The following is a 23,653-nucleotide window of genomic DNA, read 5'->3' on the forward strand; positions in this document are numbered from 1 at the left end:
CCCTCTCATCAGTCTTTCAGCCCCCTTCACGGCATGTACGTGGAGCCCACCAAGGAGGCAGATGTTTTGCTGGCTGTGCATTTCAGAACTGAGATTTCGTTTCTTTGTTTTTAAGTAAGAGAAGGTATTATAAGGAATGGCGGTGGGGGTAATCTTTATGTGGATCCTGCCAATTCTCATTTAACTTTACAATTCCTTTCTCACTCTGCCCCCCTTTCTGTGCACTGTAGTCTGGTTCTGGGGATAATTTTTTAATTTTGCCTATGTAGGGTCACATTCCAGACCGCAATCCCCAAACGGGCTGGGCTTCTCCGGCCTACCACCTCAGTGTTTTCTTCATGGGATTCTAAAAAGGGGCTCCTTAGTCTCTTTCCCTTGTCAACAATCCTAGAACCCTTTGAAATTCTTCCTTTCTCCAGATACACAGCAGATAGAATTATGCACCAACCGCTGACTGGGGTGCTAGAAGTTTTTCTCCGTGAAAATAGTGGGCAGAATTTCATAACCCGTCATTCCTCTATTAATAGTTAACCAGGTTGAGAGGATTTGAATAAAAGCACATCTTGTTGCATGCAACAATGGTTTGACAGAAGAGCTGTATGGCAGAGTTAGTATTTCACTGCTTTCAGCTTCACCACGCAGTTTTGTAGCCTGGGAAGCCATGCATGCAGAATGGCAGAACTTACAATTGCCGACACGAGGAGAGTACAATGCTACCTGTGGAGCCCCGCCACCAAGAGAAGGTGTGACAGTTCCGGGCCTTAAAAATACCCTCAACTGTTGAATAGTTTCAGAATAGTGCTTGCCACTTTTTGAAACACACATCAAAGCAAACCTTTTTTCAAGCACCTGTTAAGACGTAATTATTAAATTTTACAACCACCCGTTCAATGCACTGTGAGAAAAGGGGAGACTGGGAGAAAAACATCGAAGTGTACATGTTTATGGATAGAATACGGGGAGGTTGATTTTTGATCACTTTTGGAGCCAGGAGGAATGGCTTAGACACGACGGGATGAGCTTCAACAGCCTTAAGACACAGCTCTTTTCCAAAGTGACTTCCCTTTACCCACCCAACCCCCCCCCCAAAAAAAATCAAAATGTACTTCATGAAACTATTGTATATGAAGCACTTATTAGCCGTAATTAAATGGACAATATGAATTTACTACGTCTTTAGGACTCTGGCTTGTTCTGGTTTAGAGCAAGATGATTAATGCAAATACATATTACTTGAGATAACCATTTAGCAGCTAATTTAGCCAAATTTATTACAGCAGTTAGAGGTTTTTCATTTTAGCAGACGGAGACAAGGACATGCCAAAAAGTGGGCAACGTGGACGAGTGCACACTGCCCTCTAGTGGCCAACCAGCTGGCGCGCTTTTTCGGGGGTGTGGAGTTGCTGAGATTCCTAGCCAAGTAATAACAGCAGGTTTTGCACGTTTCCGGCATCCTTTTAAACCATTCCTTTCCATAGCACTTTATTTCTGGGGATGATTTACTGCACTTTCCCCTTTTACTAGCTCAGGAGTACCCAGATACAAATCAAGTCAATTTCAACTTGGCAAGATTTTGGTTAAAGTATCATTTTTAACATCTGCATTTTAAAGCTCTCCTTCAGTGGGTATTTAATGGCACCGTTTCACATTACTGATTGTTTTTACTTGTTCCTTCATTTGGGGCCATATTTCAGAGCCTGTGTGGAGCTGTCACTCTGTTTGGCTCTAGCCAAGTCAATTCTGTGCCTCCCTTAGGCTAGTGCTTCTCTCTGACTTGGTAGGGGAATTTATTTCGTCCCAACATTCAGGAAAGTCCCACCAGAATTTCCCCTGACTGACCAATGTAAATTTTGTTCATACATGGACTATAAATTCTGCTAGACAAGATCAAAAGGAACAGATGTGTGAGGACACTGGTTGATATTGCTTGCACTGAGGTGAAATGATCAAAGACAGGGGTGAAGCATCTTCGGAACCATTCAAATATCTGGAATCTCAAAGAGATCTACCTCGCAGCTATGAATAAATCACATACAAATTTTCCTTTGTTAGTGTCTGACGTCAAACCCATTGACAATATCCACACCACATTAGGTATTCTGTGAGCCAACAAGATTTGTAGTCCCTTTATTCTTTCCTTCACACCATGGCTGCCCAAAATGGAATAAAGTCTTGCTACAAATGCTAGTAACCCTCGCTCCACTGAATTGTTGATTTTATTTGTCCTACTAATGGCATTATACATTAAGCATACAGAAGGGCACCCCTGGATTAGTGCGGGACCTCCCCTTTCTGAGCTGGCGGTTTTACCGAGATGATTATCATTTGGTCCCAGTCCTAATACACAATGCCTTCCATTTGTTTTGTTTTCTTCCCCAGTGCTGAATAAGGGCCAGTGTGTGACGAAGTACTATCGTTGGATGCAGAAGAATGGAGGATATATTTGGATACAGTCTAGTGCCACCATAGCTATTAATGCCAAGAACGCAAATGAGAAGAATATCATCTGGGTGAATTATCTTCTTAGGTATATTTTCTAATTCTTTTTCATTTCTGTGTCAGTTATAAAATATGCAGCCCGTGGTTAATAGCTGACATGTTTTATTATCTTTTGGCAGTATCTGGTGTGGAATTATGTGGAAATTCTGCTTTTTCTTTCCACAAGATTCAAAGACATATGCAAAGATCAGAGCTATGTTGGAGGGGACTTCCGGGGCAGAGTCACAAAATTATCAGTAATTCTTGGTCTGTCAACATTTGGGCAGCTCTACAGACATTGCTTTGGTTTCCCCACAAATGTTCAGGCTAGAAGAAAAAACAAATGCAGACTTTTGCCTACAGATGAAGCATTCAAGAAAGCACCACCTTCTCCCCACCACATGAACCTACATTCATGCATTCCCATCCTTGAGAAGATTAAGCAAAAGGGCATGGGGAAGAAGTGACAGGGTTCACTATTTGCCTCCTATATTCCATCCCTTTGAAGCCTTACACAGATTACATAGCATCTGATTCCCTGGGGCATTCAAGTTTTGGTAAGCAAAGTGAGCTGCTTTGCCAGAATCAAGGCAATATCAGTATATAAACAAAGGCGCTCTCCTTTTGCCTAATGCTGTGTGATCCCCCCCTTCACTGCTATTTTAATGTGCCCTCGTGTTTACATCCATGAATGAAGCCAGGCTCAACAGCTTCCTGAATTCTAGTCTACAACCCCATTTCTCCCTCCTTCCTCATCTACTTTTGCCTTTGGAGTCAAACTAGCAAAAAGAAAACGGAGGGCAATGGCCCCGGGGGGGGTCTGCTTTGGGCAGCAAGATTTCTGGGAGGTTCTCCACCAATCCTGTCCTGAGGTTATTAGAATGCTAGGCCTGGCTCCCTCCCACTACTGTCTTTCCAGTTTGGAGCTTCTCTTGGCTTTAAAGCCACCAAGCAGGACCCACACGCGGTCCGAGTAGGAAAGCCTCTGATCGGTCTTATGAATGGAAGTTGGTGCCCTTTGGCTGATAATCTAGACAGGGAGTACCTGAATCCCATTTTTCTTTGAGACAGCCAAATGGAGCCGAGATGCTGGCAACCGTGGCTCGTCAGCACGCTGACCCTTCAGAGCGTGTTCACGTACGAGGGCAATGACTTGAAGGCATGAATGTGCTTGCTACCAATAGCATATCAATCAGACACTAATGATTATAGCTCTAGAGAGGGCCTTAATGTGCGCCACTTAAAAGAGTCTTCATTTATCTACTTTCTCTTTCCTTTTTTGACCTCTTCTACTCTACATTAATTCTCTCTAAAGGCCCAAGTATGTGTATTTCATGTGGCTTTCTCTGAGGCCTGATTTTCATGCACGCTTTCCCCTGTGTTTGTGATATGCTCAAGATGGGTTTTACAAAGAGGTTTACAGAACAGTGGCTATGTGTAATGCAGAAGGTTATATAAAAAAAAAAAAAAAAAAACACCTCACATGCCAAAGAGAAAATAGAATAAGGTATTGTGGCATTAACATTCTTTTGCTAGCCAGAAATGGTGTTGTGCCAAGGAGACCCATTATTATTAAAAATCAGACAGTAGTAACAGGGGCACCACGGACTACAAGGTACCTGTCCCCCATGCTGATGTAACATAGGTTACTAAAGTAATCTACATGCTTGTCACTCTGGTTCAGGGAGATATCTTTCCATCTGGATCTTTCTTACTGCCTCATCCATCTCATGACTACTCTGCCCCCAAATGGAGGGAATGAGAAGGGTTAAGGAGGTGTCAGTCCGTGCAGTTGTGGATCCACACCACTGATCTAGCCTGGGATCAAATGATACAAGCACCTAAGTGTTTGGTGATTCTAGTCCGTCTACTTCCATAGGGAGAGGAAGGAAGCAGTTTGGGTACCCAAGACCAGTTTTCAGGCTCAAGAGCCTCAATCTCAGACATGGTAGACAGCTCCCGGCTGACCTCAAGACTCACCCTGAGTTCAATAATGAAAGGCTGCAAGTTGAGGGACAAGTGACTTGGGAAGCCCCAAGGCATCTGGACCAAAGGAGAACAATATGGATGGGCTTTAGCAGAGAAAACTCCCACCATGTCTGCCATTCATTGGTATCACTTCTAGAGACTAAAGATCTAGAAGAAAAGCACTTGGCCTTGGCAAAATAGCAACTGTTGCATATCAGCAAAAGAGCAGCTCACTGAAGTTTGTTTTTCTTTCCCACATTCCTGTTCTTTGTTCTTCCCTGAGCAGTATTTTCAGGCCACCTCTTCCTTCTCAGAATCCCTCACTTCTGGGTCCTTCCCTGTTCTGAAATGACTGCTCCGCCAGTCTTGTTCCTATTCCCTCACATGTTGGTAGAATTACAGACTCCAGAGTGTTCAGAGACGGCCTAAGTGCCAAGGCCACCTTCCCACCATTAGCCTCATCTGATTATCTACAGAAAACTCTGCTACTGAAGCTAATTCACACTAAGGAGTAAATGCCTGATGATCCATCTTAGTGAATTAACCCTCCCAGCGACTGGCAGTTTTAGTGGTTACTGAAACAGTGACTCTTCAATACAGCAATCTCACTAGAGGTTGACGAATGAATCCTTAATCCTGTATTGTAAGTCTCTGGTTGGCTGGGCCATCATGGAGGGTAGAAGCAGCATTTTCCAGTTTGAGGCCAGAGGCTTTCCTTATGGCTTCAGATTACAGTAGCCCTCATTGCTCCCACACTGGGCTGGCCTTGAAGTGGCATTTCTAGAAGATAATGAACGCAAACTGACCGAACACACTCTCTTTTCCAGAAGAGGCTTGTTTCTGAATTAAAAATAGAACAAGAATTAAACACATTTGTGCAAATGGGGGTAGAGCCATTCTGTTAGGGCCTCTTTCACACTAGGACTCTCCCCGCTGCAATCAGAGTTCCAGCTTAACAAGCCACAGGTGTACACATAGCAGTTGAAAATGTGATTGTAATGGGTGTGTTGACAGTTCAGTAGCCATAATCCATGCATCCCAAGGTGCACCTGTGCATCTGTCAGATCATTAGGCGCCGAGGGCTCTGCGCACCGCCCCCCCCCACCTCCCCCATCAGTTGCTTTAGAGCCATCTCAACAGCTGAGAAGCTCCATCAAGGAACCAAGACAAGGGAACTGAGGCAACGGACTCATTAGGAGCCCAAGAGAAGATCGGGCACACCAGGAGGTATAGGAAGGAATAGTTGAGAGTACTTCTCAGCCTCCCTTCCCCACCGCGCGCCCCCTGCCCGGGTGTTAGATGGGAGGGATGTCAAGCGGCACACTTCCCTGGCCCCCAGTGCTACCTGATTATTTAAAAGCTTTTTAGTGGCTTTCCTGTAGCATTTGGGTATTCAGTCATTGTAGCAGGGTGCGGCTGTACCCCGGCACATGAAATCCAAGCTCCTGTCAAAGTCCCGTAACGAGCAGAGAAATGATTTCACGTGCAGTCTTTTAAACTCTCTAAACTCCATAAGTTTGGGGCAAGGAAGTGGGGAGAAGATGGTCAAAAGCAAACCATGCGGAATGGGTGTCTGCCCTCCTGACGAATGCCTCCCTCCCCCGCAGTAACCCCGAGTACAAGGACACACCCATGGATATCGCACAGCTCCCCCATCTGCCAGAGAAAACTTCAGAATCTTCGGAGACATCTGACTCTGAATCAGACTCTAAAGATACCTCAGGTATTACAGGTATTACTACTTCTCCATGTTCTGCAGTGACTGCTTGCCTATCCAAACATGAGGGGTGGGCAATGGCCAGACGGCAGAGCAACTGTTAAATTTCAGAGAGACATATGTCACATCAAGTTGATAGACTCTCTGTACACATAGGTATGTATATCAGTATACCACCACATACATATGTGCACACATGGATGTGTGTATACATATATGTATGTGGTATATATACACGCATATATATTGTATATATAAGCATATGTATGTGAAGGTATATATTTATACACATAAATTCACGCATCCCAATATGCCTGTATGCACGAAAACATACAGAGAGAGACTGATTTAGCAGTCACTCAATGTCAGCCCTCCACTGGCCACACAGAAGGAGTTGTGCCCTAATCCCATAGTAAGCTTTGGCCTCTTTACCTGAAGCAGAGGCAGTACGATCTCTGCTACCTATAAGACCGCCTGCAACTTCGAGCCCGAAATATTCACATGCTTCCCAAGCTGGGATTGAGCCTCCAAAGCAGGATAGTTAATGACATTGGTAAACGACTCTTTGGAAAGTACCCTGAGTAGCTCTTTGGAACACAAGAAAGTTAATTTAAAAATGTACCTTTCCTCCAACCCCCAACCCCAGCTCCACAGGCACACTTAGAGCCAAGGAGCACAGAACTTCACAGAATTTTACAGCTGCAAAGAAGCCTGAGCCTCTTCTAACCCACCGTCTTCCACGGAAATGAAGTAGTTACGTGATCCGCCCAAGTTCTAGTGCAGGCTGCATCCGAAATCATGACAGCACAGCTATAAAATCAGCATTGTCCCTAAATCTTCTGAGTTGTGTTACTGGGAAAATCTATTCTCCCTATAATGTGCCAGATGGCTAGGGTTCCCCACCACCCCCGCCCCCCCATCTTTAGGGCACCTGCTCTCCAGGCCTGTGAGCCCATATCCCTCTACTCCAGACAAAGCTTCAGGGAAGTGGAAGGAGGTGAAAAGCACAGAGGATCTTGATTGTTTTCCTATCCTAAACTGCATTCATTTGAAAGTTCTTTCCTAGGGCAGAAGTTCTGGAATAGACAGGCTCTGCTTCTTATTTACATAGTATTTAGCAGGAACAAAAAAAAAAAAAAAAAAAGGACAAAAATCCCCTGCCCCGTGGAGCCTGTATTCTTGTTGGAGGAAGAGATCAAAGTAAATGAAAATAAGCACCATCTGATTCCCTGTATGGCTAAGTGCTATAGAGAAAAACAACTTTAGGAATAGGGAGCGTGGTCTTCAATAATGAACAAATATTCACCAACGGAAGGGGCCGACGTCCGTAGAAAGTCACCTTGCATACCATCATGTTTCTGTGTCACTGACATCTTATTCCAGGTTATTTACCCTGACTCCCTGAATATTTTTGCAGGACTTCTCAAATGTTAATGTGCTAAACAATCACCGGGGGATCTCGTTCAAATACAGAATCTGATTCAGCAGGCCTGGGTGGAAAGCTGGGATTCTGCATTTGAAAGAAGCATCCAGGTGATGCAGTGCCGCTGGTCTATGAACCACACTCTGAGTAAAGGCCCAGCTAATCGAGGCCCTCCAGAGAGAGAAAGCCCAGGCTTTTAGGTAGCAAAGGTGGTGGAACAGCTCAGGTGGGCCAACACACCTCCCCAGCCCTGCCCCCCACCTCCAGCACGTGCGACGCGGACGCTGCCCTGCTAATGTGGTGTCTTTTGTCTCTCCTCCCCCGCCGCCGCCACCTCCGGCCACTGGCCCCACGCAGAGGACAACGAGAACTCCAAGTCCGACGAGAAGGGTAATCAGTCCGAGAACAGCGAAGACCCGGAACCCGACCGGAAGAAGTCGGGCAACGCCTGCGACAACGACATGAACTGCAACGACGACGGCCACAGCTCCAGCAACCCGGACAGCCGCGACAGCGACGACAGCTTCGAGCACTCGGACTTTGAGAACCCCAAGGCGGGCGAGGACGGCTTCGGCGCACTGGGCCCCATGCAGATCAAGGTGGAGCGCTACGTGGAGAGCGAGTCGGACCTGCGGCTGCAGAACTGCGAGTCGCTCACGTCGGACAGCGCCAAGGACTCGGACAGCGCCGGCGAGGCGGGCGCGCAGGCCTCCAGCAAGCACCAGAAGCGCAAGAAGAGGCGGAAACGGCAGAAGGGCGGCAGCGCCAGCCGCCGGCGCCTGTCCAGCGCGTCGAGCCCCGGCGGCCTGGACGCCGGCCTGGTGGAGCCCCCGCGGCTGCTGTCCTCCCCCAACAGTGCCTCGGTGCTCAAGATCAAGACGGAGATCTCGGAACCCATCAACTTCGACAACGACAGCAGCATCTGGAACTACCCGCCCAACCGGGAGATCTCCAGGAACGAGTCCCCCTACAGCATGACCAAGCCCCCCAGCTCGGAGCACTTCCCGTCCCCGCAGGGCGGCGGGGGCGGCGGGGGCCTGCACGTGGCCATCCCCGACTCGGTCCTCACCCCGCCTGGCGCCGACGGCGCCGCCGCCGCCCGCAAGACTCAGTTCGGCGCCTCGGCCACTGCGGCCTTGGCCCCCGTCGCCTCCGACCCGCTGTCGCCCCCCCTCTCGGCGTCCCCACGGGACAAGCACCCAGGGGGCGGCGGTGGTGGTGGCGGCGGCGGCGGCGGCAGCGGGAGCGGCCCCAGCGCGTCCAACTCCTTGCTGTACACTGGGGACCTGGAGGCGCTGCAGAGGTTGCAGGCGGGCAACGTCGTGCTCCCGCTGGTGCACAGGGTGACGGGGACCCTGGCCGCCACGAGCACGGCCGCGCAGAGGGTCTACACCACCGGCACCATCCGCTACGCGCCCGCAGAGGTGACCCTGGCCATGCAGGGCAACCTGCTGCCCAACGCGCACGCTGTTAACTTCGTGGACGTTAACAGCCCCGGCTTCGGCCTCGACCCCAAGACGCCCATGGAGATGCTCTACCACCACGTGCACCGGCTCAACATGTCGGGACCGTTCGGCGGCGCCGTGAGCGCCGCCAGCCTGACGCAGATGCCCGCCGGCAACGTATTCACCACGGCCGAGGGACTCTTCTCCACGCTGCCCTTCCCCGTCTACAGCAACGGCATCCACGCGGCACAGACTCTGGAGCGCAAGGAGGACTGAGGCGCCGCCCAGCGCGGGCCAGGGCTCCGCCCGGAGGCATCGTCGATCGGCGTTTTCGTTTAGACCTTTTAATTCTAGCACTTTGAATTCGAGCAGGTCAGCGTCCTCTCTCACCACGACGGCCCCCATTCCACCCCCTCTTTCTTTAACTTGACTTATTCTTTCCTGTAAAGATATGTTTATTTTTCGCCTTCCGAGAGTCAGATGACCAGTTGCCTGCCATTTTGTCTCCTTCTAAGATGTGTGTTGGGTTGTTTTGCTTTCCTTTTGCATCTTTATTAAGATGTCTTTAATGTTGTATATGCCTCTGCCATAGAATACTCAGTCTTGTGGTCAAGAGATTTCTCAAGTGACAACCATTGGGTTTTTCTTCCTAAAGATCTTGATATGATCAAGATTGAAAGAGACAAGCATAAACAATGTGCCCTGTTTGACTAAGTCAAATGAAATGGGGTGGTTTTTTGTTTTGGTTCCTAATTCCTTTAAAGATAGGGGGGATAGTATTTTAGAATTTTATGCAGAATTTAATTCTCTTTTTATGGTTAAGATTTTAAGATTTTCTTACTTGCACATAAAAATAATTTGGGTTCTTAAACTTAATTTCTGGCCTGTGACTAGAATGTTTTAAAAAAAAAAGTTGGACTAAATGTTAATTACTGAAACATTAACTTAATTTCTAAAACCATGGTGCTATCATTTATTAATCTGTAATGTCTTCATACAAAATGCAGCTCCTGGGCTGGGTTTTGGGGAAAAAAAAATAATAATAATAACGTGTTCTGTCCTGGTCTGGAGTCCCGCTGCTGCAGTCTCCTTGGTTAGTTAAGACAAAGCCCTCATTAACGTTTGCTGCAGGACTTAAAATTTTTTACCTCCCAACTAACAAACATAGCCTCACATTAAATTTAATGGGTCAGTAAAGCCCTTTTTAAAGGGGCTTTTGGAAAACTCAATCAAACTGATTTGAGGAGCAGTTTGGGTACATACTGCCTTTTGTTGGTCTGGGTTTTTGTTTTGCTTTTTGTTTTTTTCCCTTTTCTCAGTCTAACTGAGTCTAATTTTTGCAACTTCAGTAACACTTCAGAGTAAAAGAAGGAAAGGATATTTAACATGTCTTTGTTTTTGTTTTTGTTTTTTATCATTTCTTGCTAAAAAAAAAAAAAGGTTGCATTTTTAGGGGACTGATTTGATTTCATGAAATTTTTTTCCCCTTTGGTTCTCTTGTTTCTAGGTTGAAACCGGTAAGGTTTAAAACTAAAGAATGGGTTAATAAGCTTCAAACATAACTGCAACTGAAAACCGCACATTAAGTACTAAAAAGAAAAAAAGAAAAAAAAAGAAAAAAAGGAAAAAAAGAAAAGAAAAAGAAAAAAAATATCCTATTTTGTCTTTGTTGCCAGAAATCAGTGTAGTGTCAAACACTCCAAATGACTGTCGAGTATAAATTCTTCTTCCACTCCATTTTTGGCAGCTGTTTGTTAAGGCATCTAATAACAGATGTGAGAACTGTAACGTGTGCAATGTGTACGTGTCCTTGGCTGTCAGTCCCATTGCAATTTCAATGTGTGTTTCTATATGCAGTATATACTAAGCTAACGTAGTTGTTTTGTCCTTTGTCTTCTCTGTGCTCTATCTCTAGTCCGGAGTGGTACAGTCCCATTCCTGCAGTCCTAGTGAATCAGTGATTCTTGGGGGTTAGTGATTTTTGTGTGGTGGCCTTCCTCTGTAATGTCACCCTATGCTGCTTCTACTGTCTGTGAATCTTCCGTTTCACTTTTTGAAATTCCTGCTGTTGCTTTGCTGGTGTATATTCTCCCAACCTTTCCTTTCTTTTCCTCCCTCTCTTGTCTCCCCCTGCTCCCTCCCCCATCTCTCCTTTCCCCGCCTTCTCCAAAATCTTTTTCATTCTCAGAGATAAAAAGACTCTTAACTAGCTCAAGGTTAATGGAGCCATTTTTTCCCACAATGGAGTTCTGGGTATGACTTTTTTCTTCTGGAGTGCAACGCAAAGCACTGAAGAATAATGCTCAGATATATTAAATAAATTGATGCCATATAGCCTCAGTTGTTAACATTCCCAGAGTCCCTTGTGCTCTACCTATATAAGCAATGGGTGCTTTTCTTTGGTTTCCTTCCAGGTTGGCTGATGGAGCAATACATAAAGCAATTACCAGTGAGACAGAAAATTATTTCAAAGGTCAACCAACATTTTTTTTAAAACAACAGGGGAGGGGATAACGGAATATAGACTTGTCATATATATTTGTTTATGTGTGCAATGCTAATAGAGTAATTCGGCTGTCCTTTGAATATCACTGTGTTGAGTGGTTTCCTCTAGGACCTTTGTGATTCCATGAGTTGGGCCCACATCACTGTGGAATAATAACTAAAAGAAGTGAAATGCCACAAATTTTAATAGGGATGTTACTTGAAGGATTTAAGTAGGTTTAGAAGGTGAAGAAAGCCAGTCATGATATTTAAAGATTAATTTTGGAAGCTCTACTCTAGCTATCGAACAATCAAAGGAATGCACCTATCAGCTACAAAGAACAGCTAGACAGCTGTTTTGTTTTTTTTTTTTCCTTTTATAAATGTTTCTGTGTTGTGTCAAAATGATTTCTGGTGATTTAAACTAACAGATAATCACAGCTGCTGTCTAAATCCATAGTGTTTAAAATTACAAAATGAAAAAAAAACACTTCATTACCTGTGAAGACTGTGTCTGTGTTTTTAACTATTTCTTGTACAAATATATGAAAACTTTTATGAGGAGACTGGTGCCAAGTAGCTGAATAATGGGGAAAGGGATATTCTGTTCGTAAAAATCTTAGCAGTGTTACCAACTCTACAATATATATGAAAAGAAAAATTAAAACATTACAAAGCGACAGCTATGGTACATTTGTTTTGTGTGAAGCTAACCGGACCTAACTTCCTGAGTGCCTGGCTTATTTTGAAACATTTTTTTTCATTGACCATTGATAATGCTGCAAATCAGAAATGTACATACTTCATTTACAACAGGGTTCTTTTTATACTTTTGTAGATTCTCATACATGTCACATACATGGTTGTCTTTATGTAACTTAATTTTTTCATCCGCAGGTGCCATTTTCATAATAAACTTCTCTTGGATTTGTTACTATCTGGCATCATTTCTTTTACATGTAACCATCCTAACTAATGAATGCTGGTAGTATTTGTTTAAGCAGGTACCTTGGTCATTACTCTTGATTTTTTTAAAAAAATGATTAAAAAAAAGATACATCCATATTTTCGCTAGTTTTGGAAAAAAAAATGCATGGCTTGTGTAATGATGAGGTTGACAAGGCACAGATTAAGATGCTAATCCAAATACTACACCAAACTTGCAACCATCCTAAATTTTCAGCTACCCCAACTCATTGTCATACCGAGCATTATTATGCACATTATCAAAGCTGAACAACGGGCCTGCACATTAACCACTACGGCAAGTGTGCATTTTTTCTTGATTAATGCACAGTAAGTGATGACAGTTTCCATACATTAATCATTGAAAATGCACTCGATATTTTCATTTATTACGATCTATAATGTATAACCAACTGTTCCATTGTTTATATCTTCTCTTTATACTAAATCTGTATTTTCTTTCTCCAGACAAGCCGAGTTAAGTCACGATCGTGCTGTCCTATTGGTTAGGTCAGCGAGCAGCCTGCAGCCTGTCACGTTTGAAGGCAGGTCAGCTGGCTAACAAAAAAAAAGAAAGAAAAACTTCAACTTGCTCTCTCTGAAATAAGGATACAGATGGGTTGCATGTTAAATCCGTGCTCTACAGAAAATGATGAGAGATGATTGGCTTGAGCTGAAGCAAAAGGTGCTTTTGTCCCAAAGCCACCAACTACAGTAAATGTCACTCCCTAGTTTAAGTCTTCAGTGACATTTGCCAATTTGAGGATCCTTTTTATTAATGGAGGCTTGCTTCAGACTGGCAGATGTGGGAATGTGGTTATGGTGGTGGGGCCCTAGATTTCTCTACTAGGCCTTTTATAGGTCCTTGAAATATGTAACACCTGGAAATAGGGAGAGGGTAATTGAGAACACTGAATTGGGTTCTCCCAACACTTTTCCAAAGTTTATCTTTCACTTTTGCTCTGGAGAGTCAGCAAGACTGAGAAGTCAAAACACTGAGGAAGCTAGAAACTCAATCCTGAACAGAGCACGAGCTGAAATCACCTTACTGGAGGTATTTGGTCTGGTAGGTGCCGATGAGGCCGGCTCCTATGGGTGGCCTCCAGAACTTTGTATAGGGGAGGGTCTGCCGAGGCAGAGGGCAAATGGATGAGTGTGGTACTAGGGCTGACCCTCTGTCAGCTGATGGTCGTGTTGGTTGGCCCTAACTCTGTATTGCTGGACACTGCTTCAGCCCCGTGGTCTGCAGGTGGTGGCAAGGAGAGTTGAAAAGCAGCAGCCAGACAGGGACAGATGAAGTGAAATTCTCACTGCATCTCAAGCTTCTGCAGAAGTGGTAGAAGTCCAGGATTCTCCCCCAGGCTCAAGCCTCCCTTAGTACCAGCAAGTTCCCCGTCCTTTATTTGTACCCATCAATGCTAAATTATGTCACTAATGAAATAAAAAAACATCTCTTGGCCAAAAAGAGAACAAGCAAGCTCTGGACTCAGACCCACTGACAGCCAGGAGCCCCGCCATGTCCCCAGCACCAGGCCAGCAGCCAAGCCAGGGCCCCGAGCCCCAGAGGCACAGGACCTCTCCCCACCCAGGCCGGCAGCAAGTCAGTGTGTCAAGGCCGCAGGTTGCAGGTCATGGACAGAACAGGGATCTCTAGCCAGCCCTCCGGACCTTTCCTCTTCTCCTTCCCAGCCAATACTGATATTGTTTATTTTGCAATAAGGAACAAGAAAAAGAAAAAGAACTTCAAATAAAGGCAGCAGGTGGGACAAGAGGGAAGATTTGCATCAGTTGAGCATAAAGAAATGGATTTTAGCCCTTGTGGACTGTAATTCTTCCCCATCTTTGCCTATTCCTAGACAAAGCCTGTTTACATTGAACATGCTTCCAACAATTTGAAGTCAACCTGGCCTCAGCATTGCATTGAAGGTAAGAGATAATGTATATTGTCAATCCCAGAAGATAGTCTGTTCAGGCTAAAAGACTTATTATCCAGGTTCAAAAAGTAGGAAGACTAGAGGACTTAGGAGAGCAAGAAAAATACCTTTGCCAATAGTTCATATCATATAGCAACACAACACTAGCCTCCTTCTTGGGCTTAATTCCCAAAGAATGACAACAACTAGTAGGCTTAAGAAACAACTCTGGTATGCTAAGGTAAGTGATCACCCTTAGATGCTCCTGCTTTCATATATCTCCTAGTAAATCATTATGAAGAAGAGGGGCTAACCTGGTAAACCACCCCCACCTCCCGGGAAGCACAAACCATGCCTCGTTCATCTTCATGTCCCCCCTTAGTGCCTAGCTCAGTGATTCACAGACAGCCTTTGTTCAGTAAAGGTCTTCAGAATACCGATGGCTAGGAAGGAAGGAAGGAAGGAAGGGAGGAAGGAAAGAAAGAAGGGAGGAAGGAAAGAAGGGAGGGAGGGAGGGAGGAAATGAAACATAACTTGTCAAGAGGCAGATTCCACTAGAAATGTGGTATGGCAGGATAGCTTGAGTTTCTATGCATTTCCTAAAAAGGAATGGCAAAATGGATAAAGCAGCAAGTTCATTTATTCCTGCCTTCCTGGATAGTCCATACAGCTGGCACAGAGTCGGCCATTGATAAATGTTGGCTGGAGGATGGGTGTGTGTGTGTGTGTGTGTGTGTGTGTGTGTGTGTAACACAATGTACTCTATATACAGCAATAAATTAGGTAAAACAAATAAAGGAAGAAGAAAGAGCCCAATCAGTCGGTAACTTAGTAAACTTTGACATCATCTACCATAAACAGCTAAGTAAATGGATCTAAGTTCCTCGAGAAGGTACCATTTAATAACATATCCACACTGATGAACATTGAGCTGTAAGCTCAGGAATCATCCAGAGGATCTCAGCAACTCTAGTGTAGAAATCACATCTCTTTAATTCTAGTGGTGAAGGTCTTTCTAGCCCACTATTGGATAGTTGTAACTTTTAGAGGATGTTGAGCTGAAATCTTACCTCTGGAGTTAGATGGAGTCTTTTTCTGAGTGACCTTCAAAGAGGTGAATATGGCTGTCAGGGTCTGATAACTCTCCAGGCTGTCACCTGTTCTTCCAGTTTTTCCTCCAGTGCCACTGTGGCAGATGCGTTCACTAGCCTGGTCACTCTCATCTGGGTGTACCAGAATTTGTCAAGGCCCTGGCATTGCTTTCCTATCGCTTTCCTGGGTTGTTGTTTTTTTACCACAAATTGTGGCTTGAAACAGAAATTTGTTCTCTCACAGCTCTGCAGGATATAAGCCTGAATTCAGGGTGCCAGGATGGTCGGTTCTTTTTGGAATCCTCTGAGGGATAGTCTATTCCATGCTTTTCTCCTAGCTTCTCATGGTTACCAGCAATCCTTGGCACTCTTTGACTTATAGTTACATCATTCCAATTTCTGCCTCCATCATCATATGGCTGTCTGCCCCCTGTGTCTCTCTGTCTTCAAATGGCATTCTCCCCACTGTCCTCTTCCACGCTCTCCTCTTCCAGTCATACTGGATTAAGGGCCCACCCGTCTCCAGTATGACTGTATCTTAAGTAATTACATTTACAGCACTGTATTATGAGAAGAAAATGAATTTACTATCACATGGTGAGGTACCGAGGGCTACAACTTTAACTTTTTGGAGGACATAATTCAACCTATAATGGGTCCTTTTAAAAATATGGCACCTTGGACCAATCACAGAGCTCCAGATGTGATTTGGTTCCAACATGGAATAAAAGTCCCATTACATCTCTTGCTCAGGACTCTGGGCTCTTTTTTTTTATTTTGAATTTTAGGGTATGTATTTTTTTTATCTTCTTATTTTTTTAAGTAGCCTCTACTCCCAACGTGGGTCTTGAACCCACAACCTGAGATCAAGAATCGCATGCTTTACCGACTGAGCCAACCAGGTATCCCTGGACTCTAAGCTCTTAATTAAAACAGCCTGAGAGTACAGTCCCTAATTAGCAGCCAGATCAAATTGTTTTCTCGTCTTGAACCTCTAGTCCACAAGAACACCTTGGTCTTTTCACAAGTTTTCGTTAAGGTAGGTCTCCCACCTCCCTTATGTGTATAACCGTATAATGCTGCCATGTGCTTAGGTGAAAAGCAATTGAAGGAAAGAAGTTCACTAATTCATTAGGCATGGAAAGAGAGCAAAAGCCTGTCGCTGTGAAAACACTTCTCATTCTCATTGTACTTTACATGCCCTCTGAGACGGCTTCACCCAGCCCTGCTGGAGAGGTGAGTCCTGGCCCCAGTATCTAGGAAATCTTTATGGCACATAATACATCCATGACAAAGATTCCCAGCGGGCTGAGGAAGGAAAAAAAAACCACCATGAGAAGGAAATGGAAAAAATTGGAACAAGTACCACATCAGCCCTCTTATGGGGGCAGAATGGGGTTAGAGATGCTAAGACTTCTGATATGTATGAGTCAAATCACCCCTCAAAATTCAAGAAGGAATCATGAGGCGAAACTCATCAACTTTCTGAAAATGAATGGACCTCCTTTTGTCTCCTTTTGTCCCCTTTTATGGATCAAAATCAAAGGGATTAGTGTAAGATCGTCCTGTACTGTTCTGGGGACAAAACACAGTTGTTTTCATTCTTGTGTTCAACTCTCCCTTTTCGGCAGTCATGGAATACACCAAGAAAAATGACTCAGATAACGTTCCTATGCTGAAAGAATTTTTCTAGAAGAGTAAAATTAGTTTCAGTTTTTAAAATATATCCAAACTATTAAAGCTACTTAAAAAAAAATAGCAGAGGGTAAGGACGTGGCTCTTCCTCATACTAAAGGAGTTCTCAGATTTATAGCAGAAGTGTCAGAAACAGGATGTAATATCCATGTGACCCCCCCACACCTCCCCCAAACAAAACCATTATACCCTTGATGAATTATTGACTTTAGAGTTTTATCTGTGCCATGAATAATCACAAACTTGGGAGTCTCAGGGCACAGTTCATAAACAAATAATTATATCACAATGATAATTTTTCAGGAATTACAACATCAATCATGGCCATGTTATTATCAAGTACATTTTCTGGGTGCCTCTATTCATCAAACCCTCCTCCCTCTCCACCCGTCCACACCACACAAGCAAAACTCATCACCAGATTGCCTCTTATTTACACATCACTCAAAGCAGGACAGAGCAGGCACACACAAAATGGGCCAACCCGGCGTTTATGAGAGATGAGTTTTCATTAAGAAAGTTTAAATTAAATGCATTGAGAAAGATGGAGACAGGGGGAGAGAATTATTCCAGACTCCCCCAAAGAAGTGTCTCTGAAGAGTTCCTATTCAGGAGATAAAAACAGACAGAAGGGTTATTCTATTATTCCATTTCAGGCAATACTCATCAAGAAAAAGTAGCTCATCTCTGAAAGGCAAGCCAACAGCAGCAAAACAGTAACATGCCTCTCTCTTTTAAATAATGCTCACACAGGTACAGACAGGTTGGGCCTGTTGTACAGCTTCCTTCTTCAGGTGGAAGAGGCGAGTGAGGTGGGCACAGAACTTGGAAAGGGCGGCCATGCCTTATCCAAGTCTGTATACAAATCAGGGATACAGCTGCCCAGGATGTTTAGGTCTGATATAAACCACTTAGCTGTGACCGTAACACAAGGTTAACATTTCCAAACACAACAACAGTACAAAAAGCATTTCCAACTACTTTGTTGTTAACATCACTTAAGGTCAGAGTGACTCAAAAGAAAAATAAATTCTTCTCACAATTCAAAAGAAAAATAAATGATTAGCAAAGCAGCAGAGAAAGTGCCCCCTTAAGATAAAAGGTCGTACATAATAGAGGGTCGTGTGTGAGTCCGTAATACAGTGGTGCTTGCCCTTAACTCCTTGTGCAAGAGAACTTTCTCATTGGTCTCTGTTTCCACCTGGCAAGCTATGCAGACAAAGCAATGTAATTTAAAATGACCAATAGGCAGATACCAGTCCAAGCATCTGAGACTTTCCAGTCCCCCAGGAACCGCTCACTCTTGAGAACAATCCTTGAGTATATATGGCTTGACCTTAGATCAGATTCTCCTGTCCTTGGCATCTAAATGTGTCTAAGGAAAGGTAGAGCTAGTGCCCAGCAGTGAGCATCAGGAACAGGGATAGGCAACACTGTTGGTATAGATGAACTGGACCCAGTCTGATCTGCCCCAAACCCCACCACCCAAGGCAACCAGCAAAGCAGCTCAACGCTTCAAGGACCCTATGCCATTTCATCTACAACATCAGCTGCCCTTTCTACTGCTCTCATTTTAAAATCTTCCAGTTTCTTGGGGCGCCTGGGTGCCTCAGTCAGTGAAGCATCTGACTTCGGCTCGGGTCATGACTTCACAGGTTAGTGGGTTCGAGCCCTGCGATGGGCTCTGTGCAAACATCTCAGAGCCTGGAGCCTCCTTACAATTCTGTGTCTCCCTCTCTCTCTGCCCCTCCTCCGCTCATGCTCTGTCTCTCTCAAAAATAAATAAAAACATTAAAAAAAATCTTCCCGTTTCTTGAACATACCTGGACTATTGTTAAGTCACTCTGCCTCAAGACCAATCTTAATACATTAACTCATTAAAAGGAGAGGAAGTAGAATGGAAAAGAGATCCAACTCCTAGTCCATGGCCCTGTTCTAAACATCCCCTTCAAAACCTTTCTCCCATAGTAGGAAAAAGCAGGCCAAACCTCTCTCCCTTCCTCCCCCACATGAAGGCCCCAACTCTGGCGCTTGGTGCTCCCCTTTGCCAGCCCAGCCCCCTCCTTGCTCTGGGCCCTGTGCCTGCCTCTCACCCTCCTGCACCATAAGAACACCTTGGTGTTGGATCCATTTTTTTCCTGTGGGGCAATTTGACCTCTCTTGGCTATCTACCTCCTCCTTTCCACCCATCACCCCACTCAGCCTGCTGAGGCCCTCAAGCCAACCAATAAGCCTAAGGCTCTTTTGGGAAGTCTACCCTTTTTAGAAGGCTGGGGAGGGGCCGACTGTAGATTCTTGACATTTTAATTTTCAGATCACATGGAGGGCCACCCCTCTGGTAGAGGGAAGCTGGGCAATGGGGAGAAAAGAGGAAGCAATAGGAAGCTCACATAGGCTCTAAGGTCATCACCCACTCCCGGGCAAGCAATAACCATATTTGCTGGCCAAGCGTTCCCAGCGTAAGCACGTTTTTTGGTTCATAATGATTCACCCAGGAGGTCTCAGTCCCAGGCACCTAGAAGTCACAAACCTCAGCAGACACCTCTATTCTGAAATCACATGGAAGAATACAAGACGTAGCCATCCAAAGGACTTTTTTCCCAAAATACCAATCTAACTGCTCTTTCCTCAATAGCATTTTCCAGGATGAGGACATTAGCAATCATTTTTCATTTTTTAACATTTGGAACAAATGAGAAGGAAGCTCAGATTTATTTCTTTAGTATTTACACCTTCCTTCCCTACATGCTACTCTGGATATTTACATAGAGTGCCCAAGTTAGAGACATTTTCCCGACATTGATTAATCTATAATTCTTTGAAGTAAGGAAGCATTATTATCTCCACTTTACAGATGTGGAAACTAAGACACAGAGGTTAATGATGCCCAGAGGTCAAACATGCAGTCAATTGCGAAAGTGGGTTTTAAACAGAAGCTCCCGTTTCTGCTCCTTAGGCTTAATTCGAGTTTGTTCTTAGCTCATCTGCCCTATTCACATCATAGCTGTCTCCTATGTCTGGCCAGCTCTAATTTTGCCTTAGAGCCCTTAAAATGCCTCTCAAAAGACCAAGGCTTTCCTTGCTTCTGTCAGCATTTAGCCTCTTCGAATGTATGCCTTTGCTCATAAATAAATGACAATTCCTTTCTGGAGTGTTCTGCAATGGTTTTGCATTGCTAAATAGTACTATTATTTTCTTAATTGTTTACAATAAATATAAGCCCTGTAGTTCTGTCTAAACCTAGAAGCTCACATTCTGCATCATTTTTGGGAGTTGCCCTACCATTAATTTAGTGAGAATCTATCCAAACCAAGCCAGGAATATAAAAATGCATAAAAGATTACCCTCTGCCCTTAAGTTGTTCACCAAGTACAGAGGGAGACAAATGTAAAAGTTAATCATTACAACATTATGACAAAGTCATGTGGCAGACACAGAGACAGGTGTTAGGGGTACACTGAGTCATGGCAAGGAATTCAGGCTATGAGGGCGGAGAAGCCTCCCAGAAGGAGATGATGCTTATGGCAAGTCTTGAAAGACAAGTTGGAGTTAATCATGGGTGCTAGAGGAAGAGGGGGAGGTTCCTGGAAAGCATCATCACTATCATGGCGTCAAGATAAAGCTTGCAAATAATTCAACATACTGGAGTATGGCCACATCTAGGAATGTGTGTAGATATGGAAATAGGTCAGCTGACGATTTCATGAGATGGATTTAGCCCCAGTTTTGCTAAGCTATCCCCATCCCCTTATGCAGGGCTGTATCCTCCCAATGGAAGGATACCTTGTTTTCATATAAAGACATGTTCCACTCTCTAAGCCCTCCTGCATCTGCTAGGCTGCACATGCCTGGGGAAATGGGGGAGGGGCAACTATTTTTTTTGGGGGGTCCTACAAAAAAGCCATGTAGACAAGCAGCAGCCCAACTAGGGAGCTACCCTGAATGTTACGGTGAGGAGTTTGAATGGCATCCTATAGGCAACAGGAAGTTTAAAGGGTTTTATTCAGAGAAGTAACATAATAGAGTTTTTGTACTGGAAAGGTCACTCTGATGGCAGCTTCAAGGACAGCCAGGATTAAATAGAAGCAGTTAGGAAGTGGTTGTAGCAATATCCCATGTGATAAAGGATGAGGGCCTGGGTGAGGGCAGGGGTGAGGGTAGAGGCAAGGGGGTGGATCTGAGAGCCTGAAAGAAGAGGTTTGGGTGATTGGTTAGATATGGAGAGAAATGATGGAAAGAAAGGAGTGAGACATGACTCCCAGATTTCTGGCTTGGGGATATGGCTGCTATTTACCAAGACGGAGAATATGGGAGAAAGGAAAGGCTTCAGAGAAAAACAAACAAGTAAGGGGAGTTGAAGAACTCCATTTTAGATGTGGTAAGTTTTCAGTGCTTACAGGGAATCCTGGCAGAAATGTTCAGTGAGCAGTTGGAAAACAGTTCTAGATCTCTAGAGAGAAGTCTGGGGTTTTTTTGTTGTTTTTTAGTGTTTATTTTTTAGAGAGACTGAGATAGCTCAAGTAGGGGAAGGGCCGAGAGAGAGGGAGACAGAAGATCTGAAGCAGACTCTGTGCTGACAACAGAAAGCCTGATGCGGGGTTCGAACTCACAAACCATAAGATCATGATCTGAGCCCAAGTCAGATATTTAACTGACTGAGCCACCCAGGCGCTCTGAGAAATCTGTCCTAAAATACATCAGAGACATCAGCACTTAGACAGTAGGGGCAGCCATCGGTCCAGGGGCCACTGCATACGAAAACAGATAGAAGATGAACAAAGGGCCAAGAACGGAGTGCTGGGTGGTGTCAAAGGAATAGTGAGAGGATTATGAACTGTAGCAGGATTGTCGCACAGAGAGACGGGACACCAAGGCTCTTCTTTCCAGGAAGCAGCTTTTTTCATGCTGGCATGGGCTCTGGGCTAAGACCCCAAAAAGGCTGAGCCCCAAGCACAGCGGGATATAGCCTTTAATGCAAGTTCTACTTCTTTGTCTCCCATATATGGTGACACATATAGTCTGATTGGATACAGTCCAAGTTACAGAGCTGTGTCAGAGTTATACATAGGTGTATGCTAGTTCATTGGGCCACGTCGCCTTCCTTTGTTCTGAGGAGGCCTCCACCACGTTCCTTAAGGAGGGGCTCTACCACAGAACCCCTGACAGAAACTGGAAAAGGAAGAGGCCAGAAGGGTCAAGGGACGCGTGTCACAGCAATCAGGGAAGAAAATGGTTTCAAGAAGGCCAGAAGAATCAACATTACCAAATGCTGCACAAAAGTTAGGTAAAGACTCAAGTGCCAAACCGTTCTGGCAAAAACAATGACAGCAAGTGATGGCTATCCTTTCCAGAAACTGACGTGAAGGAAATGACAAAAGAAAGGCTGCATTCCAGGGAACAGCCTTATATTGGACACTGATCGGTGTGGTCTTCCTTCAAAAACCTGTAATTCCTTCACCATTCCTATCAAATGGGTACTGAACAAGCGGACTTGAGGCAAAGTCTTACCCTTGTGGAATCTACCCTGTCCCCTTCTTCCTGTGCGCGTCACATGGATTTACCCTACAGCCTGGGCTCTGGAACAAACACTGCAGTCATACAAGACATGGCGTGCACGAAGATCAGACAGACTGGATGCTGATCAAGGAAGTATCAAGGACTTCCTGCGCTCGTACTGCCATTTCTCCCCAGAGAGATCCGTTGACTTTGTTTGGCATGGCCCGACAATCCACAGTGGTTCTTGTGTGGTAGTCTTTACCTTTTTCCAAGAAAGAGAAAGTAATGGACAGACAATGGAGGCTTTATTCCATACAGAAAGAGTGAGTTTGTTCCCAAACTGCAGGAGTCTGGAGTTGAGTCAGATGGAATCATCATCCCTGGTTAACCACTATAGCTACATACCAATGTAACAAACACTGTCATTTAACCACTCAATATCCATTCTCCTTTTTCTCTTTGATCACAGAGCCCAAAACTTCAGCACAGTGCTGCCCAGAATACAATATTGTATTTCTCAACCTCCCTCCCAGCTAGATCCAGCAACATGACAAAACTCTGGCTGGTGAGATCCGAGCAAGGATGACAACTGCGAGGCAACCTTATATTCTACAACGGCATCTTTCTGTTTCAGTCTTTCCTCTTTATTCTAGACTGTAACTCAGCATAGTAACTGGAGGTCCAGCAGCTATACTGGATCATGAAATGACCTTAAAGAGGGAAGGCATGGACTAGGTTAAAGGAGAACTTAGTTCTTTGAGAACCATACCATGCCAGCCATGGACTATCTGAGCATCTTTTAGATGAAACTGAATCATCTATCTTGTTTAAACCATGTTATTGGGTAGGGAGAGCCTCTTGTGCTACTGAATTCAACTCCTAACTGATGAACTGGCTGGTCATCACTAAAGAAAGTTCCCTAGCTCTTTCCTAAAGACCGTCTCTTTGGACCTGCACTGCTCCTTGCACATTCCGGC

General features: G+C 44.7%; 1 protein-coding gene across 1 annotated transcript in view; it reads left to right on the forward strand.

The window, feature by feature from the left end:
- The window catches only part of NPAS3 (neuronal PAS domain protein 3), an 868,317-nt gene that overhangs the window by 840,772 nt on the left and 3,892 nt on the right, over positions 1-23,653 (forward strand). The window contains exons 10-14 of the mRNA XM_042989548.1: positions 2,380-2,527; positions 6,054-6,178; positions 7,944-9,403; positions 12,950-13,030; positions 14,338-14,407. Of these exons, the coding sequence (XP_042845482.1) occupies positions 2,380-2,527; positions 6,054-6,178; positions 7,944-9,307 (1,637 nt within the window). The 3' untranslated portion in view covers positions 9,308-9,403; positions 12,950-13,030; positions 14,338-14,407. The remainder of the gene's footprint in view (positions 1-2,379; positions 2,528-6,053; positions 6,179-7,943; positions 9,404-12,949; positions 13,031-14,337; positions 14,408-23,653) is intronic.

The sequence above is a fragment of the Panthera tigris genome, chromosome B3, assembly GCF_018350195.1.
Source record: "Panthera tigris isolate Pti1 chromosome B3, P.tigris_Pti1_mat1.1, whole genome shotgun sequence".
Taxonomy (NCBI): domain Eukaryota; kingdom Metazoa; phylum Chordata; class Mammalia; order Carnivora; family Felidae; genus Panthera; species Panthera tigris.